General features: G+C 50.7%; 1 protein-coding gene across 3 annotated transcripts in view; it reads left to right on the top strand.

Annotated features, from left to right (window-relative positions):
* The window catches only part of LOC144489462 (long-chain fatty acid transport protein 1-like), a 57,963-nt gene extending 36,900 nt beyond the window's left edge, over positions 1-21,063 (top strand). For all 3 annotated transcript variants that reach the window (XM_078207323.1, XM_078207322.1, XM_078207324.1), the window contains exons 6-13: positions 2,856-2,947; positions 7,109-7,218; positions 8,857-9,066; positions 9,700-9,826; positions 11,556-11,693; positions 13,537-13,701; positions 15,442-15,588; positions 20,744-21,063. In XM_078207323.1, the coding sequence (XP_078063449.1) occupies positions 2,856-2,947; positions 7,109-7,218; positions 8,857-9,066; positions 9,700-9,826; positions 11,556-11,693; positions 13,537-13,701; positions 15,442-15,588; positions 20,744-20,901 (1,147 nt within the window). In that variant the 3' untranslated portion in view covers positions 20,902-21,063. The remainder of the gene's footprint in view (positions 1-2,855; positions 2,948-7,108; positions 7,219-8,856; positions 9,067-9,699; positions 9,827-11,555; positions 11,694-13,536; positions 13,702-15,441; positions 15,589-20,743) is intronic.
* Positions 21,064-21,606: the final 543 nt, after the last annotated feature.

The following is a 21,606-nucleotide window of genomic DNA, read 5'->3' as shown; positions in this document are numbered from 1 at the left end:
GGGCTGCTCCCAATGCCTCGTGCCAGTGAGGATAAGAATAGGGAGTTGGTTCAAATGAATGCCTGGCTAAAGGACTGGTCCAGGAGGGAGGGCTTTATTTTCATAGACCAATGGGAGGTTTTCAGGAGAGGATGGCACCTGTACAAGAGGGAGGGGTCACAACTAAGTTGGAAGGGCACAAATATCCTGGCTGGGAGCTTTGCTAATGCAGTTCGGGGGGGTTTAAACTAGTGTGGCAGGGGGGTGGGGATCAAACTATTAGGTCTATAAGTGTGGTGGCTGGGGACGAGCTTGGGGCTGGGACAAGGCTGGCAAAGAAGAAGAGCACTCTGGGGGAGGACGACCTCACTGAGCCTGGGGGTCTGGAGTGCTTATACTTCAATGCAAGGAGCGTAGCAGGTAAAACAGACGAACTTGGGGCCTTAATGCGCACGAGGAATTTGGATGTGGTTGCGGTGACGGAGACTTGGTTGAAAGAGGGACAGGACTGGCAGCTGAATATTCCAGGGTACAAGTGTTTTAGGCGAGACAGAGGAGGGGCCAAAAGAGGTGGGGGAGTAGCGGTATTGGTTGGAGAGCATATTACAGCGGTGCAGAGGGAGGACAATTCGGAGGAGTCGTGTAGCGAGTCACTCTGGGTGGAGCTTAGAAACAGGAAAGTGGAAGTTTTTTGAAGAAGTGACCAAAATGGTTGACGAAGGAAGGGCCGTGGATGTTGTCTATATGGACTTTAGTAAAGCGTTTGACAAAGTCCCTCATGGTAGGCTAGTGAAAAAGGTTGGATCCCATGGGATAAAGGGGGAGGTGGCTAGATGGGTGGAGAACTGGCTTGGTCATAGAAGACAGAGGGTGGTAGTGGAAGGGTCTTTTTCCGGCTGGAGGCCTGTGACTAGTGGTGTACCGCAGGGCTCTGTATTGGGACCTCTGCTGTTTGTGATTTATATAAATGATCTGGAAGAAGGAGTAACTGGGGTGATCAGTAAGTTTGCGGACGACAGAAAACTGGCAGGACTTGCAGATAGTGAGGAACATTGTCAGAGGCTACAGAAGGATATAGATAGGCTGGAAATTTGGGCAAGGAAATGGCAGATGGAGTTCAATCCTGATAAATGCGAAGTGATGCATTTTGGTGGGAATAATGTAGGGAGGAGCTACACGATAAATGGAAGAACCATAAAGGGTGTAGAGACGCAGAGGGACCTGGGTGTGCAAGTCCACAGATCTTTGAAGGTGACGTCACAGGTGGAGAAGGTGGTGAAGAAGGCATATGGCATGCTTGCCTTTATAGGACGGGGCATAGAGTATAAAAGTTGGGGTCTGATGTTGCAGATGTATAGAACGTTGGTTCGGCCGCATTTGGAATACTGCGTCCAGTTCTGGTCGCCACACTACCAGAAGGACGTGGAGGCTTTGGAGAGAGTACAGAGGAGGTTTACCAGGATGTTGCCTGGTATGGAGGGGCTTGGTTATGAGGAGAGAATGGGGAAACTGGGGTTGTTCTCCTTGGAAAGACGGAGGATGAGGGGAGACTTAATAGAGGTGTATAAAATTATGAAAGGCATAGATAGGGTGAACGGTGGGAAGCTTTTCCCCGGGTCGGTGGTGACGTTCACGAGGGGTCATAGGTTCAAGGTGAAGGGGGGGAGGTTTAACACAGATATCAGAAGGACATATTTCACACAGAGGGTCGTGGGGGCCTGGAATGTGTTGCCGGGCAAGGTGGTGGAGGCGGACACACTGGGAACGTTTAAGACTTATCTAGACAGCTATATGAACGGAGTGGGAATGGAGGGATACAAAAGAGTGATCTAGTTTGGACCAGGGAGCGGCGCGGGCTAATTGTTCCTGGTTTCTCGTTTCAAGGCTTCATTCTACGATCATCTTGCTGGTGCCAGTACAGAGTGAGACTGCGGATAGTTGGGAACCTGTCTCGGGGGCAGGGGATTCATATGGTGTTCGTGGAAGTGGAAATGACTAGGGTTGGGAAGCATTTTCCGATCGGGGCCATTGTGATCTCCTGGACTCGTTTCGATCGCCTCAGGGGGTCGGAGAGGAATTTCCCAGATTTTTTTTTCCCCATATTGGCCCTGGGGTTTTTCACTCTGGGTTTTCGCCTCTCCCTGGAGATCACATGGTCTGGAATGGGGGGGTGGGGGTAAGTTAATAGGTTGTAATGAACAAAGCATCGTAGCTGTGAGGGACAGCTCGGTGGATAGGATATTGGTATGTAGATAGGCTGGAAAATTGGGCGGGGATCCTGGATTCAGGATTCAATCCTGGACCGGGGAGCGGCGCGGGCTTGGAGGGCCGAAGGGCCTGTTCCTGTGCTGTATTGTTCTTTGTTCTTTGTTCTTTGTTCTATTGTTCAGTGTTTCACAACAATTAAAAACCCCATTAAGACACTGAGGCATGAAGTGTTATCTCTGCCGGGTTATCCGCACCCCACGAAATGAGGGACGAACCCAAACAGCATGACTGGGATTAACCGGAGGGCATAGGTTCAAGGTGAGAGGGGAAAGGTTTAAAAGGGACCTGAGGGGGCAACTTTTTCACAGAGGGTGGTGTGGGTATGGAATGAGCTGCCAGAGGAGGTGGTAGAGGCGGGTACAATAGCAACATTTAAAATATATTTGGACAGGTACTTGGATGGGAAAGGTTTAGAGGGATATGGGCCAAATGTAGGCAAATGAGGCTAGTACAGTTTAGGAAACCTGGATGAGATGGGCCAAAGGGCCTGTTTCTGTGCTGTATATCTCAATGACTCTACAACTTGCAGCCTGCACTGGCTACTCAGTGAAGCCCTGGTTACTGACCGGCTCTCCACCCTACTCACCACCGCGTGTTCTTGCTTCCAGGTACTATCGGATGGCTGTCTTTGCTTACTACGGATTCCGAATGAGGCACGATGACGTTATTTATGACTGCCTGCCGCTGTATCATTCAGCAGGTACGGATGCCAGGTTAACCTGCTTTCGCAGTTGTGTCAGTTTGTAGTGTTAATCTGTGCGGTGGTTGTGGAATGAGCGAGCATGATGAGTTGGTGCACCGTGCTGCTAAGTGCCACGTAAGGGCACCCTGCCTTCCATTTCCCCATCACCAAGTCAGATTCCAAGCTGACCAACCCAACACTGGATTGAAGCAAATTACTGCGGATGCTGGAATCTGAAACCAAAACTGGCCACAATTCGGTGTTGAGACATCAGGGGGATGTCAACAACTTCAGATGATTTGCTCTACCCCACCTCGACCCCTTTGTTTTCATTTTATTTATTTTTTAACTGTTTTTCTACCTTTTATTTCTTTATTTTTCTTTTCCCCCCCCCCACTCTTTTCCCCCTATTTTATCCCCTTTCCTCACCTTTTCTCCCCCTTTGCTTCCCCCTCCACCTTTTTTTTTCTATTTGACCTCCCACCCATCCTCCCCCCTCTCCCACCACATCATCACCTGTCACAGTTTACCCTCTGATTTCAGCTTCTCTGCCGTTTGGCCATTCACACCTTCTATTCTCACCATGGGCTGCCATTAGCAGCCTTTCCCCTGGTTTCTGTGGCTATGACTCATCTTTCATTCCCTCCCCCTGCAGTAAAAATATCTCCCACTTTCTGTGCCTTTTAGCTTCGACAAAGGGTCGTCTGGTCTCGAAACGTCAGCTCTTTCCTCTCCTGACAGATGCTGCCAGACCTGCTGAGATTTTCCAGCGTTTTCTCTTTTGACTAACCCAACAGCTGGTTTCACCAATTTGAAGTTTGACACTGAGGAAGGAAAGTCATCTGCAAGACAGAAGAGCTCATTCCCTCTTTTGGTGGAGACCATTCCCACCTATCCCATTTGTATCGGCCTGCAGTGAACCTGCTCTCTGCCTCGGTTTAACATCTTACCCCAAGAGCGGCCCCTCCAGCTCTACTTGGCTGCCTCCGCACTGCACTGGAGTGCCTGCCTCCATTTTCTTTTTTATTCATCTGTAGGACGTGGGCGTTGCTGACTGGGCCAGCGTTTATTGCCCATCCCTAGTTGCCCTTGAAACTGAGTGGCTTGCTGGACACAGTGAGGGCTTTTAGTTCATCGAACGGTGAATGCTCACCTCTCCTCTTGAGTGGCAGTTGAGAGTCAACCACATTGCTGTGGCTCTAGAGTCACATGTAGGCCAGACCGGGTAAGGACGGCAGATTTCCTTCCCTAAAGGGACATTAGTGAGCCAGATGGGTTTTTCCAACACTGGTTTCGTGGTCATCAGTAGATTCTTAATTCCAGATATTTTTTATTGAATTCTGCCGTGGCGGGATTCGAACCCGAGTCCCCAGAACATTAGCTGAGTTTCTGGATTAACAGTCTAGCGATAATACCACTAGGCCGTCGCCTCCCCGATTAAGCGCTGAAGTCTCTGACAACCCGACACGGACACAGAGAGCTGAGACAGGACTTGCGGGGCGGCACGGTAGCACAGTGGTTAGCACTGCTGCTTCACAGCTCCAGGGACCTGGGTTCAATTCCCGGCTTGGGTCACTGTCTGTGTGGAGTTTGCACATTCTCCTCGTGTCTGCGTGGGTTTCCTCCGGGTGCTCCGGTTTCCTCCCACAGTCCAAAGATGTGCGGGTTAGGTTGATTGGCCAGGTTAAACATTGCCCCTTAAAAAGTCCTGAGATATGTAGGTTAGAGGGATTAGTGGGTAAATATGTGGGGGTAGGGTCTGGGTGGGATTGTGGTCAGTGCAGACTCGATGGGCCGAATGGCCTCCTTCTGCACTGTAGGGTTTCTATGATTTCTATGATTTCTATGCGTTGTTGAGTCATGTAAAAGAGTGAAGTATGAAGATGGCAAATGTCCCACTGTGCCATCAATTAGTCGCTGTTCCAATGAAATTCCGCAACTCGTCGGGCAGGCCAGAAGAATCACAGACGGATCTTTGTGTCAGGCCCTTTGCCATTTCCTCACTCTGTTTCAGAATTCCAGCTTATTATTCTGTGTCTCCATTATCTTCTGTGTCACTCCTGCAGGGTTTGCGATAATTCACCAAGTGTACCCCCTGTTCATTAAGTTGAGATGTTTAACTCCTATAACATACAGCTTTGCACCAGCCTATCCTGGATTCTCCCCTTTTAGTGTCGAATAGAAAGACATTCCTTCACAGTTCATTCAATATGGTGACATAGACAGGTGCCACACTGGAGCTGTTAAGCTTCCTTCAGTCTGTGAGCTCCTTTCAGCCTAATGAGTGTGATTGTATCTCACTCGCTAGGAATTGTGACTGACACCACCTCCATGTAGACGTAAAAATAACACTGTCTACTGGAATAAAAGTAAAACCTGATAAATTTTTAGTCGGCCTGTTGAGAGACAAATGATTCATCCAGGGTTTGAGTTCCTGTGTATTCCATAGAATCCAAACAGTGCAGAAGGAGGTCATTCGGCCCATCGAGTCTGCACCAACCACAATTCCACCCAGGCCCTATTCCCGTAAACACACACATTTACCTTGCTAATCCCCTGACACTAAGGGGCAATTTAGAATGGCCAATCCACCTAACCCGCACATCTTTGAACTGTGGGAGGAAACCGGAGCACCTGGAGGAAACCCAGGCAGACATGGGGAGAATGTGCAAACTCCGCACAGACAGTGACCCAAGACCAGAATTGAACTCGAGTCCCAGGCGCTGTGAGGCAGCAGTGCTAACCACTGTGCCGCCCTTTAGCTTTTAATCATCTCCTGTTGTCAATTTTTAATCAAAATTCTTATGGCCAGGGGGCCTTATTTAAGGCGGCCCCTGTTAAAATCGTTGCTTACAATTATCATCAATGGGCATACCACAGCTAATCATGGGACTTCCACGAGTGGGGAACAGCAACAACTTTATGTAGCGCCTTGAAATGGAGTGAAAGGTTCCACAGCCCTATATTGGGGCATTGCAATACCAAGCCATGTGAGCGATTAGGAAGGATGACCAAAAGTTTGGTCAAAGAGATTGGTTTGAAGAAAGGGAGAGTGGTGGGCATGTTTGAGGGGGGAGTTCCAGAACTTGAGGCCTCAGCAACTGAAGGTTTGGATGCCAATGGTGAAATCATGAAAATTGGGGATGGGCAAGAGGCCAGAACTGGGTGAGTGCAGATATTTTAAGGAGTTGTAGGGCTGGAGGAAGTTATGGAGAGTCGGCGGGGGGTGGGGTGGAGGGGAATATTTTGATTGAAGTGCGAAGAATCATCCTCAAAACGTTGCCTGCTTGATTGGCACCCTTCTGCAAACATCCTCTCCCTCCACCACCGACACACAGTGGCAGCCATGTGTACCGTCTAGAAGATGCACTGCAGAAACTTACCAAGGCCCCTTAGACAGCACCTTCCAAACCCACAGCCACTTCCATCTAGAAGGACAAGGGCAGCAGATACATGGAAACACCATCACCTGGAGGTTCCCCTCCAAACCACTCACCATCCTGACTTGGAAATATATCGGCCGTCCCTTCACCGTCGTTGGGTCAAAATCCTGGGACTCCCTCCCTAACAGCACTGTGGATGTACCTACACCACGTGGACTGCAGCGGTTCAAGAAAGCAGCTCGCCACCACCTCCTGAAGGGGCAATTAGGGATGGGCAATAAATGCTGGCCTAGCCGGTGATGCCCTCATCACATGAATGAATAGATGGCACGGCGGCACAGTGATTAGCGCTGCTGCCTCACAGCGCCAGGGACCAGAGTTTGATTCCCAGCCTTGGGTCACTGTCTCTGCGGAGTCTGCACGTTCTCCCCGTGTCTGCGTGGGTTTCCTCGGGTGCTCCCACAGTCTGAAAGACGTGCTGGTTAGGGTGCATTGGCCATGCTAAATTCTCCCTCCGTGTACCCGAACAGGCGCTGAGTGCGGCAACTAGGGGATTGTCACAGTAACTTCACTGCAGTGTTAATGTAAGCTGACTTGTGACACTAATAAATAAAGTTTAACTTTTAACTGAATAAGAGAAAAAAGGAAAGAGAAGGTTGTCTCACTGGAATTTGTCAAACAAGCTTGTGCCCATGTACGTAAACAATCGCACTTGGTCCCTCATCCTACCTGCGTTGTTGACATGTTGTAGGTAGTGTGAGGCCTTTTTAACCGTGCGCCCCTGTTCTGTCAACAGGCAATATAGTTGGGGTTGGACAGTGTCTGCTGCATGGCCTGACGGTGGTGATCAAGAAGAAGTTTTCGGCCAGCCGGTTCTGGGACGACTGTGTGAAGTACAACTGCACCGTGAGTATTTACCAGTCTCGCACGACTGTACGCACTGAGGGTTTTCAGCTCACCACACGGCCAACTTCCTGTACAGCGCTCACATCCCCTGTCTGCACGAGCTTCAGATATGTGTGCTAGCGATGGCAGAACTTTTTATTTAAAGTGTGGGAATAAGACCAAGAGCCAAGAGCATAAAGCCAAGCTGCTCCATCATTCAATAAAATCAGGACTGATATTCTAACATTGGTCCACTATTCCAACTCAGTCCCCAAATTCTTCCATTCCCTTTTCTGCTCGTAAAACTATCAATGTCAGTCTTGAATACCGTAAGGAGTCTCACAACACCAGGTTAAAGTCCAACAGGTTTATTTGGTAGCAAACGCCACAAGCTTTCGGAGCCTTAAGCTCCTTCAGGTGACTGGCTCACTCACCTGAAGAAGGGGTGGCATGGTAGCACTCACCTGAAGAAGGGTGGCACGGTAGCACAGTGGTTAGCACTGCTGCTTCACAGCTCCAGGGACCTGGGTTCGATTCCCGGCTTGGGTCACTGTCTGTGTGGAGTTTGCACATTCTCCTCGTGTCTGCGTGGGTTTCCTCCGGGTGCTCCGGTTTCCTCCCACAGTCCAAAGATGTGCGGGTTAGGCTGATTGGCCATGCTAAAAATTGCCCTTAGTGTCCTGGGATGCGTAGATTAGAGGGATTAGCGGGTAAAATATGTAGGGATATGGGGGTAGGGCCTGGGTGGGATTGTGGTCGGTGCAGACTCGATGGGCCGAATGGCCTCTTTCTGCACTGTAGGCTTTCTATGACTTCTAAATACACCTGTTGGACTTTAACCTGGTGTTGTTAGACTCCTTACTGTGTTTACCCCAGTCCAACGCCGGCATCTCCACGTCTTGAATACCGTCAGGGATTTTTAAAATTCTTTCGTGGAACGTGGGTGTCACTGGCAACGATAGCATTTGTTGGCCATTCCTAATTACCCCTGAGCTGAGAGTCTGGCTCACACATTCCAGTCAACCACATTGGGGCGGCACGGTTTAAAAAAAATTAAAACAGAGTTGGAGGAGAAACTATTTCTCCCAAAGGGTTGTGAATCTGTGGAATTCGCTGCCCCAAAGTGCGGTGGGTGCTGGGACAGTGAGTAAATTTAAGGAGGAGTTAGACAGATTTTTAATTGGTAATGGGGTGAAGGGTTACGGGGAGAAGGCAGGAAAATGGGGATGAGGAGCATATCAGCCGTGATCGAATGGCGGAAGCGGACCCGATGGGCCGAATGGCCCGATTCTGCTCCTATATCTTATGAACTTATGAACTGTGCAGTTAAAGAGAAACCATTAACTCTGTTTTGAATCTTAAACCCCTTAATTAGATCATTCCCTAATCAGCTTTACACGAAGGGAATGTAATCCTGGTCGATACAACCTGGCCAAGTTTAACCCTCTTCGACCAGGTATCGTTCTGGTGAATCTCTAAAGCCAGTACATCCATCCTTGGTGCAGTGTCCATGCCTGGATCTAATGCTGTAATTGGGAGTCCAGGCAGAGCTTTGTATAACTGTGACATAACTTCAATTCCTTTATATTCCAGTCCCCTTGAGGTAAAGGTGATGAAGCTGTTAGCTTCTCAATCTAAATATTAACAATTACCCCTCAGATTGTTCAGTATATTGGGGAGATTTGCCGCTATCTCCTGAACCAGCCAGTCCGCCAGTCCGAGTCGCTGCACCAGGTCCGCATGGCAATCGGTAACGGCCTCCGACCCTCTGTCTGGGAGTCCTTCACCACCCGCTTCCGCATCAAGCAGATGGCAGAGTTCTACGGGGCAACCGAGTGCAACTGTGCCATTGCCAACCTCGATGGCAAGGTGGGTACTGAGGTGTTTTACCCCGGGGGGATGCGGGGCAGGGTCGGGTCACGGTAGGGAGGGGGGCAGGGGCTGGTGAGTGGGTGGGAATTGGGGCAGCGCGGGGCGGGGGCTGAGAGGCGTGGGGGAGGCGGGGCAGATGATTGTGGGGGGTGGGTTGGGACGCATGGTGGAATGGGAGGGCGGAGGGGGCTGTGGAGTGGGCGACGGGGTGAGGGGTGGGTCGGGGGCGTTCGGACGATTGTGGGGGTATTGGGGTCCAGGGCAGACGATGGGGGAGATGGGGTTTGCGATGGATAATGGTGGGTGTCGGATGAGGGTAGATGATGACGGGGCGGCAGGGATGGTCGATTGGGATTGGTGCGTAGGTGGGGGCAGCTGGGGCTGGGCCAATGGCCCCCGGAGGGGAGAGGGAGTTGAGGAAGATGTGAAAGGGGGATGGCAGGGGTAAAGGAGTTGGGGATGGGGTTGATACTGGAATGGGGATTTGAAGATAAACTGTTGTAATAAAAATGACCAATTTCACCGCAGAGATTTTGGGGTCACTTCTCGGCGCTGTGTGTTTAACTTGTTACTCATCCTGTCAGTTAATTCAGTACACAAGCAAAATGCTACCTCTATGTGTCTCTGTAGGTGGGAGCCTGTGGCTTTAATAGTCGGATCTTGCCCTATGTCTACCCCATCCGCCTGTTAAAGGTGAATGAAGATTCTCTCGAACTTATCCGAGGTCCCAATGGGCTGTGCGTCCCCTGCAAACCAGGTAACCATCGGGTTCCTCTGCCACTGCGTGCTGATACCCCCACAGAGAGAGAGAGAGTCTCAGCTTGAAATACGGCCCTGCTTCTGGTTCCAGTGTAGATGGTCATTTTCCTCCAGTGTGCCTCCCCATCCCCTCCCCTTCCTTACTCCCCTCCCCTCCCCCCCCCCCCCCCCCTCCCCCCACCTTTCCTTCCTCCCCTCCCTCAACCTCACTTTAGTTAGAATCCTGATAGCCAGCACGGGGCGAGAATGTTTTCCCATCAGCCTGCCACCCAAAGATGACAAAGTACCAATGAGACAGTTTCATATTTGTGTTAACTTGTCACCATCTACTGGAGTAAAGCAGAATTGTGTCTGCTGTTTGTGCGGAATGGCAGTGTGTGTAACAGCTACAATCATGCCCTGCCTTTCCCTTGAAGGCTCCTTTACAGATTCCCCACGCTTCCTTTCAGGCTTTTACTGGTCCGTGTATAAGCTGCCTGCACGGAGGGTACAATTGCATTTTGCTCACCCGCATCCCTCGGAGTTAGGTTCCTCCCGTCTGTACTCGTGGGATCCTACAGAGCACAAGGAGGCCATGCAGCCATCAAATCTGCACCAACCTCAATCCTACCCAGGCCCCATCCTCACAGCCCCACGCAGTTACTCAGCTCGTCCCCCTGACACTAAGGGGCAATTTAGCACGGCCAATCCACCTAAACTGCATATCTTTGGACTGTGGGAGGAAACCGGAGGAAACCCACGCAGACGCAGGGAGAACGTGCAAACAGACAGTGACCCGAGCCGGGAATCGAACCCAGGTTCCTGGCGCTGTGAGACAGCAGTGCTAACCATTGTGCCACCGTGCCGCTCTGCAGAGATCATCATTGCAGCAAGTTTCCCCCCCACCCTCCCCACTCCGCCCAAACTAGGATGCAAAGTTCTTGCTTCACTTCCTTTCCAACACTCCCTTCTACATCAAGAATTCTAAAACATCGGTACAGGTGAAATCAGAGGGAGAAACTTCCGAGGAGAAAGTGACTAGACTTCCAAAGATCCTATCTTTCACAAGATGTGAGTATTACTAACAAGGCCCAGCATTTATTGCCCATCCCTAATTGCCCCTTGAGAAGGTGGTGGTGAGCTGCCTTCTTACATAGAATCCCTACAGTGCAGAAGGAGGCCATTCGGCCCATCGAGTCTGCACCGACAACAATCCCACTCGGGTACTATCGCCGTAACCCCATTTACCCTAGCTAGACCCCCTGACACTAAGGGGCAATTTAGCACGGCCAATCAACCTAGCCCACACATCTTTGGAGTGTGGGAGGAAACCGGAGCACCCGAAGGAAACCCACGCAGACACGGGGGAGAACGTGCAGATTCCACACACACAGTGACCCAAGCTGGGAATCGAACCCGGGTCCCTGGTGCTGTGAGGCAGCAGTGCTAACCCACTGTGCTGCTCCAGAGATGGTGGTCTGTATGGTGCAGGTACACCCACAGTGCTGTTAGGGAGGGAGTTCCAGGATTTTGACCCAGCGATAGTCGGGATGGTGAGTGGCTCGTTACCTGCCTGTGAACTGCTTTCGATCAATCCGAGGTCCTGAACTGCGTTATAGAAAGGAAAGCTTTGTCTTTGCCCCCTGCTGTGGAGGTGCTGGCTCAGCCTGAGCTCTGGCAGGAACCTCCTCCTCTTTCGGCTGTGTGGCTTCCACCCATTGTAACCTTCCTCTCCCTCTGTTAAACAGGTGAACCCGGGCAGCTGGTCGGCCGTATAAACCAGCAGGATCCCCTTCGGCGGTTCGACGGTTATGCCAATGAGTCTGCCACCAGCAAGAAGATCGCGTACGATGTGTTCAAGAAAGGAGACAGTGCCTATCTGTCAGGTACCAACTACTGTCAGGGTGCAGCAGACCCCAAGAATGAGCTTTGAAGTATATTTATTCCTGTCACATTAACACTGCAATGAAGTTACTGTGAAAATCCCCTAGTCGCCACAGTCCGGCGCTCGTTCGGGTTACACTGAGGGAGAATTTAGCACGGCCAATGCACCCTAACCAGCACGTCTTTCGGACTGTGGGAGGAAACCGGAGCAACCGGAGGAAACCCATGCAGACACGGGGAGAACGTGCAGACTCCGCACAGACAGTGACCCAGGCCGGGGATTGAATCCGGGTCCCTGGCGCTGTGAGGCAGCAGTGCTAACCACTGTGCCACCGTGCCGCCCTGGAGTGCAAAACAATGTACAGACTTTCCCTCGTATTACATGCGTGTTCAGTCGCACTCTCGCCTCTAAGTCAGAAGGTTCAAGTCCCACTCCAGAGACTGGAGCACACAACGCAGGCAAGCACTCGAATGCCTCGCTGTAAGGAGAGCGCCTTGTGGTTGAGATGTTAACCCCAGGCTCCATCTCGCTCCCCCCACCCCCGCTAGGTATGGGTGTAAAAGATCTCACAGCCCCCCGCTTTGAAGAGCAAAAGAGTTCTCCCTGCTCTTTTGGCCAATATTTATCTCTCGACCAACATTCACTCTAACAGATTAAGGTAATTGTGAGCGCTTGCTGTTTGAACGTTGACTGCCAATGTTCCCCGAACAGTCGGTGCATTTTTTTAATGAAGTGTTTCTGTAAAATTGCAGTTTTGGGTGTTCCCCCTCAACGCCTCTTTGTCAGAAACTCATGCATTCAATGTTCATCCAGAAAAAACTCTTCCAGTGTAGACAATAAAAATCTGACAAAATTTACTCCAACTTGTAGATCAAAGAAAAGGTTTAATGAAGAAACTTCATTACTCCAACACTTGAGGCCTCACCCTGGACCATTCCAAACTCTCCACAATTTCGAACAGGTTCTTATTTATACTGAGTCAGCTGATCACATCATTCTGTCATTGGTTGCATGGATTACTGGGTCAGCTGACCCTTACAACCTGCTACCATTGGTCACGTTACAGCAGGTACAATGTTATCACCAGTTACATTCTCATCATAGAATCCCTGCAGTGCAGAAGGAGGCCATTCGGCCCATTGAGTCTGCACCAACCACAATCCCACCCAGGCCCTCTCCCCATAACCCCATGTATTTACCGTAGCTAGTCCCCCTGACACTAAGGGGCAATTTAGCATCCACCTAACCCGCACGTCTTTGGAGTGTGGGAGGAAACCGGAGCACCCGGAGGAAACCCACTCAGACACGGGGAGAACGTGCAGACTCCGCACAGACAGACAGAATTGAACCCTGGGTCCCTGGCGCTGTGAGGCAGCAGTGCTAACCCACCGTGCCATCCCGGCCAGACAGTCACGGCCTTCTCCAGGGAAATGAGCACAAGATGTGGGTTGGCGCTCCAGTCTGCTGTGAATGAAACATCAAACCTAATCCTGCTCAAATTCAAGCATCAACTCCCATGGGCATTGGTCAAAGTGGGTGCAATCTCCCAGAGTCCTGCCCTGCAAACTTCCATAACTCGGACCACGGAAATTAGAATAATTGGCTGCCTGTGGGATCTTGCTGTGCTGATGCATTTGTCTACATAACAGCAGTGGCTGAACTCCGCTGCCTGAGGAATTCCTGTGTCGTACTGAGAGTGCTTTCCTTTCCTTTATCTTCCTATTTTTCCTGCCTGTCTGCCAAGTGACATGCGTGTGACGCGCTCGGGTTCCTCCAGTTGCAGTTTGTGCCTGTCCGGATGCCCCGTTTCTCTGACGCCCTCTCCCCTTCCCTCCGGCACGCAGGTGACGTTCTGGTGATGGACGAGCTCGGCTACATGTATTTTAAAGACCGGAGCGGCGACACCTTCCGCTGGCGAGGGGAGAACGTCTCCACAACCGAGGTGGAGGGGTGTCTGAGTCACCTCCTGGACATGACGGACGTGGCCGTGTATGGGGTGGAAGTGCCAGGTAGGCGGGATGCTCTTCTCCCCCCCCCCCCCCCTCCCCATCCACAATGTATTGGTGGTGTATCGAGCGGTGTTTATGGCGATGGATGGCATACCAGTTAACTGGCTACTTTGTCCTACACAACACAAGAATCAGGAGTGCGTCTAGGCCATTCATAGAACATTACAGCGCAGTACAGGCCCTTCGGCCCTCGATGTTGCGCCGACCAGTGAAACCAATCTAAAGCCCATCTAACCTACACTATTCCAATATCATCCATCTGTTTATCCAATAACCATTCGAATGCCCTTAATGTTGACGAGTCCACTACTGCTGCAGGCAGGGCATTCCACGCCCTCACCACTCTCTGAGTGAAGAATCTACCTCTGACATCGGTCCTGTATCTCTCACCCCTCAATTTAAAGCTATGTCCCCTCATGCTAGCCATCACCATCCGAGGAAAAAGGCTCTCACTATCCACCCTGTCTAATCCTCTGATCATCTTGTATGCCTCTATTAAGTCACCTCTTAACCTTCTTCTCTCTAATGAAAACAACCTCCAGTCCCTCAGCCTTTCCTCATACGATTTTCCCACCATACCAGGCAACATCCTGGTAAATCTCCTCTGTACCCTTTCCAACACTTCCACATCTTTCCTGTAATGCGGTGACCAGAACTGTACGCAATACTCCAAGTGCGGCCGCACCAGAGCTTTGTGCAGTTGCAGCATGACCTCCTGGCTCCGAAACTCAATCCCTCTACCAATAAAAGCTAACACACCGTATGCCTTCTTAACAACCCCATCAACCTGGGTGCCAACTTTCAGGGATCTATGCACATGGACACCCAGATCCCTCTGTTCATCCACACTATCAAGTATCTTACCATTAGCCCAGTACTCTGTATTCCTGTTACCCCTTCCAAAGTGAATCACCTCACACTTTTCCGCATTAAACTCCATTTGCCACCTCTCAGTCCAGCTCTGCAGCTTATCTATGTCCCTCTGTAACCTGCCACTTCCCTCCATACTGTCTACAACTCCACCGACTTTAGTGTCATCCGCAAATTTACTAATCCATCCTTCCACACCCTCATCCAGGTCATTTATAAAAATGACAAACAGCAGTGGCCCCAAAACAGATCCTTGCGGTACACCACTAGTAACTGAACTCCAGGATGAATATTTCCCATTATTCAGCCCCTCGAATCTGCCCCACCATTCAATCAGGCTGTAGCTGATCTGATTGTGGCCTCAAATCCACTGCCCTGCCTGACCCTGAACTGCCCTGCCTGCCCCCTGACCCTGAACTGCCCTGCCTGCCCCCTGACCCTGAACTGCCCTGCCTGCCCCCTGGACCCTAAACTGCCCAGCCTGCCCCCGTCCCTAAACTGCCCTGCCTGCCCCCTGATCCTAAACTGCCCTGCCTGCCCCCGTCCCTAAACTGCCCTGCCTGCCCCCGTCCCTAAACTGCCCTGCCTGCCCCCTGACCCTAAACTGCAGGGGGCAGGCAGGGGAGTGGATTTGAGGGCACAATCAGATCAGCTACAGTCTGATTGAATGGCGGGGCAGACTCAAGGGGCCGAATGGCCTATTCGCACTCCTGATTCTTGTGTAGGACAAAGTAGCCATTTAACTGCCATCCATCGCCATAAACCTATCGCTCCGCGGATGCTGTCTGACCTGTTGCTCGCTTACGGCACTTCCTGTTTCAATGTCCGGTTTCCTGTCCCGCTCACGTTTCTGTCCGACTCTCTTGCTAGGTGTGGAAGGCAAGGCGGGGATGGCTGCGATTGCTGACCCCGAGAATAAAATAAACCCTGACCTCTTCTACCAGAAGCTGCTGAAGGTGCTGCCCCCGTACGCCAGGCCAGTCTTCCTCCGCATCCTCCCAGTTGTCGATACCACAAGTAGGTAGCTCGCTGCGTGTCGCGGGCCTCCCCGTAGGTATTCCTGGGGGCTGGTGGGTATTTGGGGTGTGTTTACATCGCGGCTTTCACAGAAAGGCGTGTATCTAGTGCTGTGCCCGAGGCAGAGCAATAGGTTTCCGCTGATCGGACCATGATGATTTTTGATTTGATTTATTATTGTCACGTGTATTAACATACAGTGAAAAGTATTGTTTCTTGCGCGCTATACAGACAAAGCATACCGTTCATAGAGAAGGAAAGGAGAGAGTGCAGAATATAGTGTTACAGTCATAGCTAGGGTGTAGAGAAAGGTCGGCTTAATGCAAGGTAGGACCATTCACAAGTCTGACGGCAGCAGGGAAGAAGCTGTTCTTGGGTCGGTTGGTACGTGACCTCAGACTTTTGTATCTTTTTCCCGACGGAAGAAGGTGGAAGAGAGACTGTCCGGGGTGCGTGGGGTCCTTAATTATGCTGGCTGCTTTTCCCCGAGGCAGTGGGAAGTGTAGACAGAGTCAGTGGATGGGAGGCTGGTTTGCGTGTGATGGATTGTGCGATCTCAGCATTGGCGAGGCAGAGAGACGCTTCTCAGGAATGGGGAGATGAAAGACTTAAAAGACAAACCAGACCCCAGCTGCTGGAAGAGCAGACGAGACAGAGACCCCGGGACAGAGGCCTGTCTTCCCCCCACCCACTTTGCGATTGCAAGGACCTCGGCAGGATTTAATTTCCTCGGGTAACGGGCCGGTTCGTCAGCAACAAGAGGAAGCCATTCACCCACTCCAGCCTCCTTTACCCTCAGTTACACCATGACGGGAACTGGACCTTGTACTCCATCGACCTGTCTTGTACCCCTTGAAACCCATCCCCTTAAAATAAAATCTACCCATCGTGGGTTTGAAAATTTTCAAATGACCACGGCCCCAGTTCCGACAACTTTAGCCCCCCCCCGCATCGATAATTATCGCCCCCTCACCCCCCAGCTCCGACAGCTTTGGCCCCCGTCCCTTGGTTCCAACAGCTTTAGCTCCCCCCTCCGCGCCCCCCCACCCCCCAAACTTTGACAACCTTTATAGGACAAAGTTCCAGATTTCCACTCCCCTTCATGTGACCAAGTGCTTGCTGACATCACCCCTATACAGCCTGGCTCTAATTTTCAGGTTATCCTCTTCCCCCCCCCCCCCAATTTTCATCCTCCCCTGCCACCTGGAAATAGTTCCTCAATCCCTGTCGACTCCTGTCATCACCTTCCTTCATTTATCTGTTGTTGTTGTTCTCCGATGTCCTCGAGCCTGTCATCACCTTCCTGCTCTGTGCTGCTTTTGTCCATCAGTTTAAATCCTTTCATCCTAAACGCTAGGCCGTGCCAGCACTGAAATCATTCCAGATCGCCAGTGTGAGTGTCATCGTTTGTAACTGTGATCATTATCCTGCTTGGCCCACAGGGTTTAACGCTGCCCCATCTGTCTCTGCTCATTGTAGTCATGATGTGGAGATGCCAGCTAAACACAGTAAGAAGTCTCACAACACCTGCTCCTTCGTCAGGTAAGGAAGGACCTGACGAAGGGGCAGCGCTCCAAAAGCTAGTGGCTTTTGCTACCAAATAAACCTGTTGGACTTTAACCTGGTGTTGTGAGACTTCTTACTCTGCTCATTGTCCCAGTCACTGGGCATATCCTTGCCCAGTAAGAAGTCACACAACACCAGGTTAAAGTCCAACAGGTTTATTTGGTAGCGCGAGCTTTCGGAGTGTCACTCCTCCTTCAGGTGGCCTTCTTCACTCACCTGAGCAACACTCCGAAAGCTTGCACTACCAAATAAACCTGTTGGACTTTAACCTGGTGTTGTGAGACTTCTTACTGTGCCCACCCCAGTCCAACGCCGGCACCTCCACATCATATCCTTGCCGCCATGTGTAATGGATGTAGCTGCCAGATTTCATAGAATCCCCCGCAGTGCAGAATGAGGCCATTCGGCCCATCGAATCCACACCAACCGCAATCCCACCCAGGCCCTACCCCACATACTTACCCTAGCTAATCCCCGTGACAGTAGGGCAGTTTACCATGGCCAGTCAACCTAACCCGCACATCTTTGGACTGTGGGAGGAAACCGGAGCACCCGGAGGAAACCCACGCAGACACGGGGAGAACGTGCAGACATCCGGGAGTCCGAAGCGATCATTCGTGCTCACTTGTCAGTTAATCTGTCCTGCCTCCCGCTGGAATTTAGCAAAGTTGCATTGCGCTGTGGCATCCTATCCGAAACCAGACTGAGCGACCAACTCCAGGAGCTCTCCATCTCTGAAGACTGCTCATTTCCACCTCCACAACATTTCTCCTCTGCCCCCTTCACAGCACTGTTGAAACTATTTATCAGTGCTCTGCCACAACCTGCCCCACCCACCTCCCCCCCCAACCCTCCTTTGCCCAGTATCCTCCCAACTTGTTGCAGCTGCCTGTCTTGCATTAAATCCTTCCCAGCGCCTGCTCTGATCTCCGTGTCCCTCTCCCTCTAGTCACTCCGATGGCCTCGCTCTGACCCAGCTACCTCCATCTCCTCCAAACTCGCTTTCCTTTGCAGTTTTCCAACTTTGTCGTTGTGTGTAGTGCCCTCTCCACCCCCCCTCCCCTCCCTCTGCCCCAGCACTTTCAGCCTTGGTGTTGTTACCATGGTAACAGATGCCCTTCCCTGGATAGGGTTCCAAGGTCGTCAGTTCCTGTGACAAGGTTTGCAGTGGAGCTTGGAGCATTAAGCTACAACTCCTTGCTGTGATTTCCCCTGTTCTGATTTGAAAGTTGAGCACCCGTGGGTGAAAGCTCTACCCAGCTAACCTCCAGCTTCCCTATCTGACCTAGCATGGCTTGAAGCAGCACCTTATCCTTTTGGTTTCATATTCCATTGCTGCCCAGAATTGTTCTCCAGCACTGTGGTTAGCACTGCTGTCCCTCAGCGCCAGGGACCCGGGTTCGATTCCAACCTTGGGTCACTGTCTGTGCAGAGTCTGCACGTTCTCCCCGTGTCTGCGTGGGTTTCCTCCGGGTGCTCCGGTTTCCTCCCACAGTCCGAAAGACGTGCTGGTTAAGTGCATTGGCCGTGCTAAATTCTCCCTCCGTGTACCCGAGCAGGCGCTGGAGTGTGGCGACGAGGGGATTTTCACAGTAACTTCATTGCAGTGTTAATGTAAGCCTACTTGTGACACTAATAAATGAACTCACAACGATTATCATTGGCTAGCAGGATTAAGGAAAGTCCCAAGACTTTTTATACATGTATAAAGAGCAAGAGGGTAGCCAGGAAGAGGGTTGGCCCACTCAAGGACAGGCGAGGGAAACTATGCATGGAGCCAGAGGAAATGGACGAGGTATTAAATGAGTACTTTGCGTCAGTATTCACCAAAGAGAAGGACTTGATGTATAATGAGTCTGGGAAAGGATGTGTAGATAGTTTGAGTCATGTTGAGATCAAAAAGGAGGAGGTATTGGGGTTCTTGAGTAACATTAAGGTAGACAAGTCCCTAGGGCCTGATGGGATATACCCCAAAATACTGAGAGAGGCAAGGGAGGAAATTGCTGGGGCCTTGAGAGAAATCTTTATATCCTCACTGCAGGGGAACTCCCAGAGATTGGAGAATAGCCAATGTTATTCCTTTGTTTAAGAAGGGTAACAAGAATAATCCAGGTAATTACAGGCCAGTGAGCCTTACCTCAGAGGTAAGGAAATGATTGGAGAAGATTCTTTGGGACAGGATTTATTCCCACTTGGAAATAAGTGGACATATTAGCGAGAGGCAACATGGTTTTGTGAAGGGGAGGTCATGTCTCACTAACTTGATTGACTTTTTCGAGGAAGTGATGGAGATGTTTGAGGGTAGGGCAGTGGATGTTGTCTACATGGGCTTCAGTAAGGCCTTTGATAAGGTCCCTCATGGCAGACTGGTGCAGAAGGTGAAGTTGTGTGGGATCAGAGGTGAGCTGGCAAGATGGATACAGAACTGGCTCAGTCAAAGAAGACAGAGGGTAGCAGCGGAAGTGTGTGTTTCTGAATGGAGGGCTGTGACAAGTGGCGTTCCTCAGGGGTCAGTGCTGGGACCTTTGCTGTTCGTAATATATATAAATGATTTGGAAAAAAATGTAACTGGTTTGATTAGTAAGTTTGCGGGCGACACAAAGGTTGGTGGATTTGCAGATAGCGATGAGGACCATCAGAGGATACAGCAGGATATAGATCAGTTGGAGACTTGGGCGGAGAGATGGCAGATGGAGTTTAATCCAGACAAATTTGAGGTAATGCATTTTGGAAGGTCTAATACAGATAGGAAATATATAGTAAATGGCAGAACCCTTAAGAGTATTGATAGGCAGAGGGATCTGGGTGTACAGGTACACAGGTCACTGAAAGTGGCAACGCAGGTGGAGAAGGTAGTCAAGAAGGCATACGGCATGCTTGCCTTCATCGGCTGGGGCATTGAGTTTAAAAATTGGCAAGTCATGTTGTAGCTTTATAGAACCTTAGTTAGGCCGCACTTGGAATATAGTGTTCAATTCTGGTCGCCGCACTACCAGAAGGATGTGGAGACTTTGGAGAGGGTACAGAAAAGATTTACCAGGATGTTGCCTGGTACGGAGGGCATTAGCTATGAGGAGAGGTTGGAGAAACTTGGTTTGTTCTCACTGGAACGACAGAGGTTGAGGGGAGACCTGATAGAAGTCTACAAGATTATGAGGAGCATGGACAGAGTGGATAGTCAGAAGCTTTTTCCCAGGGTGGAAAAGTCAATTACTAGGGGGGCACAGGTTTATGGTGCGAGGGGCAAGGTTTAAAGGAGATGTACAAGGCAAGTTTTTTTACACAGAGGATGGTGGGTGCCTGGAACTTGCTGCCGGGGGAGGTAGTGGAAGTGGATACGATAGTGAGTTTTAAGGGGTGTCTTGACAAATACATGAATAGGATGGGAATAGAGGGATATGATCCCCAGAAGGGTAGGGGGTTTTAGTTAAATTGGGCAGCATGGTCGGTGCAGACTTGGAGGGCCGAATCTTTGTTCTTTGTTGACTATCAAAGTGAATGCATTGAGTTGACGCGAGTGTTTGAATTCCAAACAGAGAACGGTGACGCCCCAGACTGAACGAGTAAACAGGGTTTTGTATTGTTCCAGGTACCTTCAAAATCCAGAAGACACGGTTACGCAAAGAGGGCTTCGACCTGCACCAGACGAGTGACAGACTGTACTTCCTGGACTCCAAGCTGGGAAAGTACATTCCCCTGGATAAGAAAGTTTACAACACTATTCTGGCTGGGAATTACCATCTATAGTTTAGAAATCAGACCCTGGGAAGCTAACAATTCATAATTTAAATATAATAAATCGCAGGGGATTTTTAAAAAAGAAACGGAAGCACTTGTTCAGCACAAAGAATTGAAACAAAAGCTGCCTGAGGAAGAGGGAAACCCTGTGTAATAAAACTGTGAAGAGTTGGGTGAAGTCCTGTTTAAATACCGCTTGTCACAGAGCGAACTCTGACTCGGGAGTTGGACTCCAATCTGCAGACGGTGCCCCCCCCCCCGGTGATCCAAGTTGTCTAGGATTCAGAAATTGGAAGAAGCGATACTCATGGCAGCGGAGTAGGAATGGAGCAGTCCGGATCAGTCACAGGAATCCTCCAGCCTAATCCATTCGGGTCCGCTTCCTCTGTACCTCACTGATGTCTTACAAAACGTGCCGCGTGAGCTTCCGATCGGGATTTTGCCTCGCCGGACAGTCACCCACAGGAGAAGATGCACTAAGGACACTAACTCTCTCGGTGGCAACTGGCTTCGATCGAGAGCTTTGACATTCCTCTGTTCCCCCACTCTGCACTGTGCCCAGCCCAGCCGTTCCCCCCCCACCCCGCCCCCCCCCCCCCAACCTCTCATACACACGCTCTCTCACACACACTCTCTCTCTCACTCACACACACACACACACTCTCACACACTCTCTCACACACACTCTCTCTCACACACTCTCTCCCACACACT

The sequence above is a fragment of the Mustelus asterias genome, unplaced genomic scaffold (assembly GCF_964213995.1).
Source record: "Mustelus asterias unplaced genomic scaffold, sMusAst1.hap1.1 HAP1_SCAFFOLD_2209, whole genome shotgun sequence".
Classification (NCBI taxonomy): Eukaryota; Metazoa; Chordata; class Chondrichthyes; order Carcharhiniformes; family Triakidae; genus Mustelus; species Mustelus asterias.
Note: the sequence above shows the minus strand (reverse complement) of the source record. Positions and strands in the feature narration are given on the sequence as shown.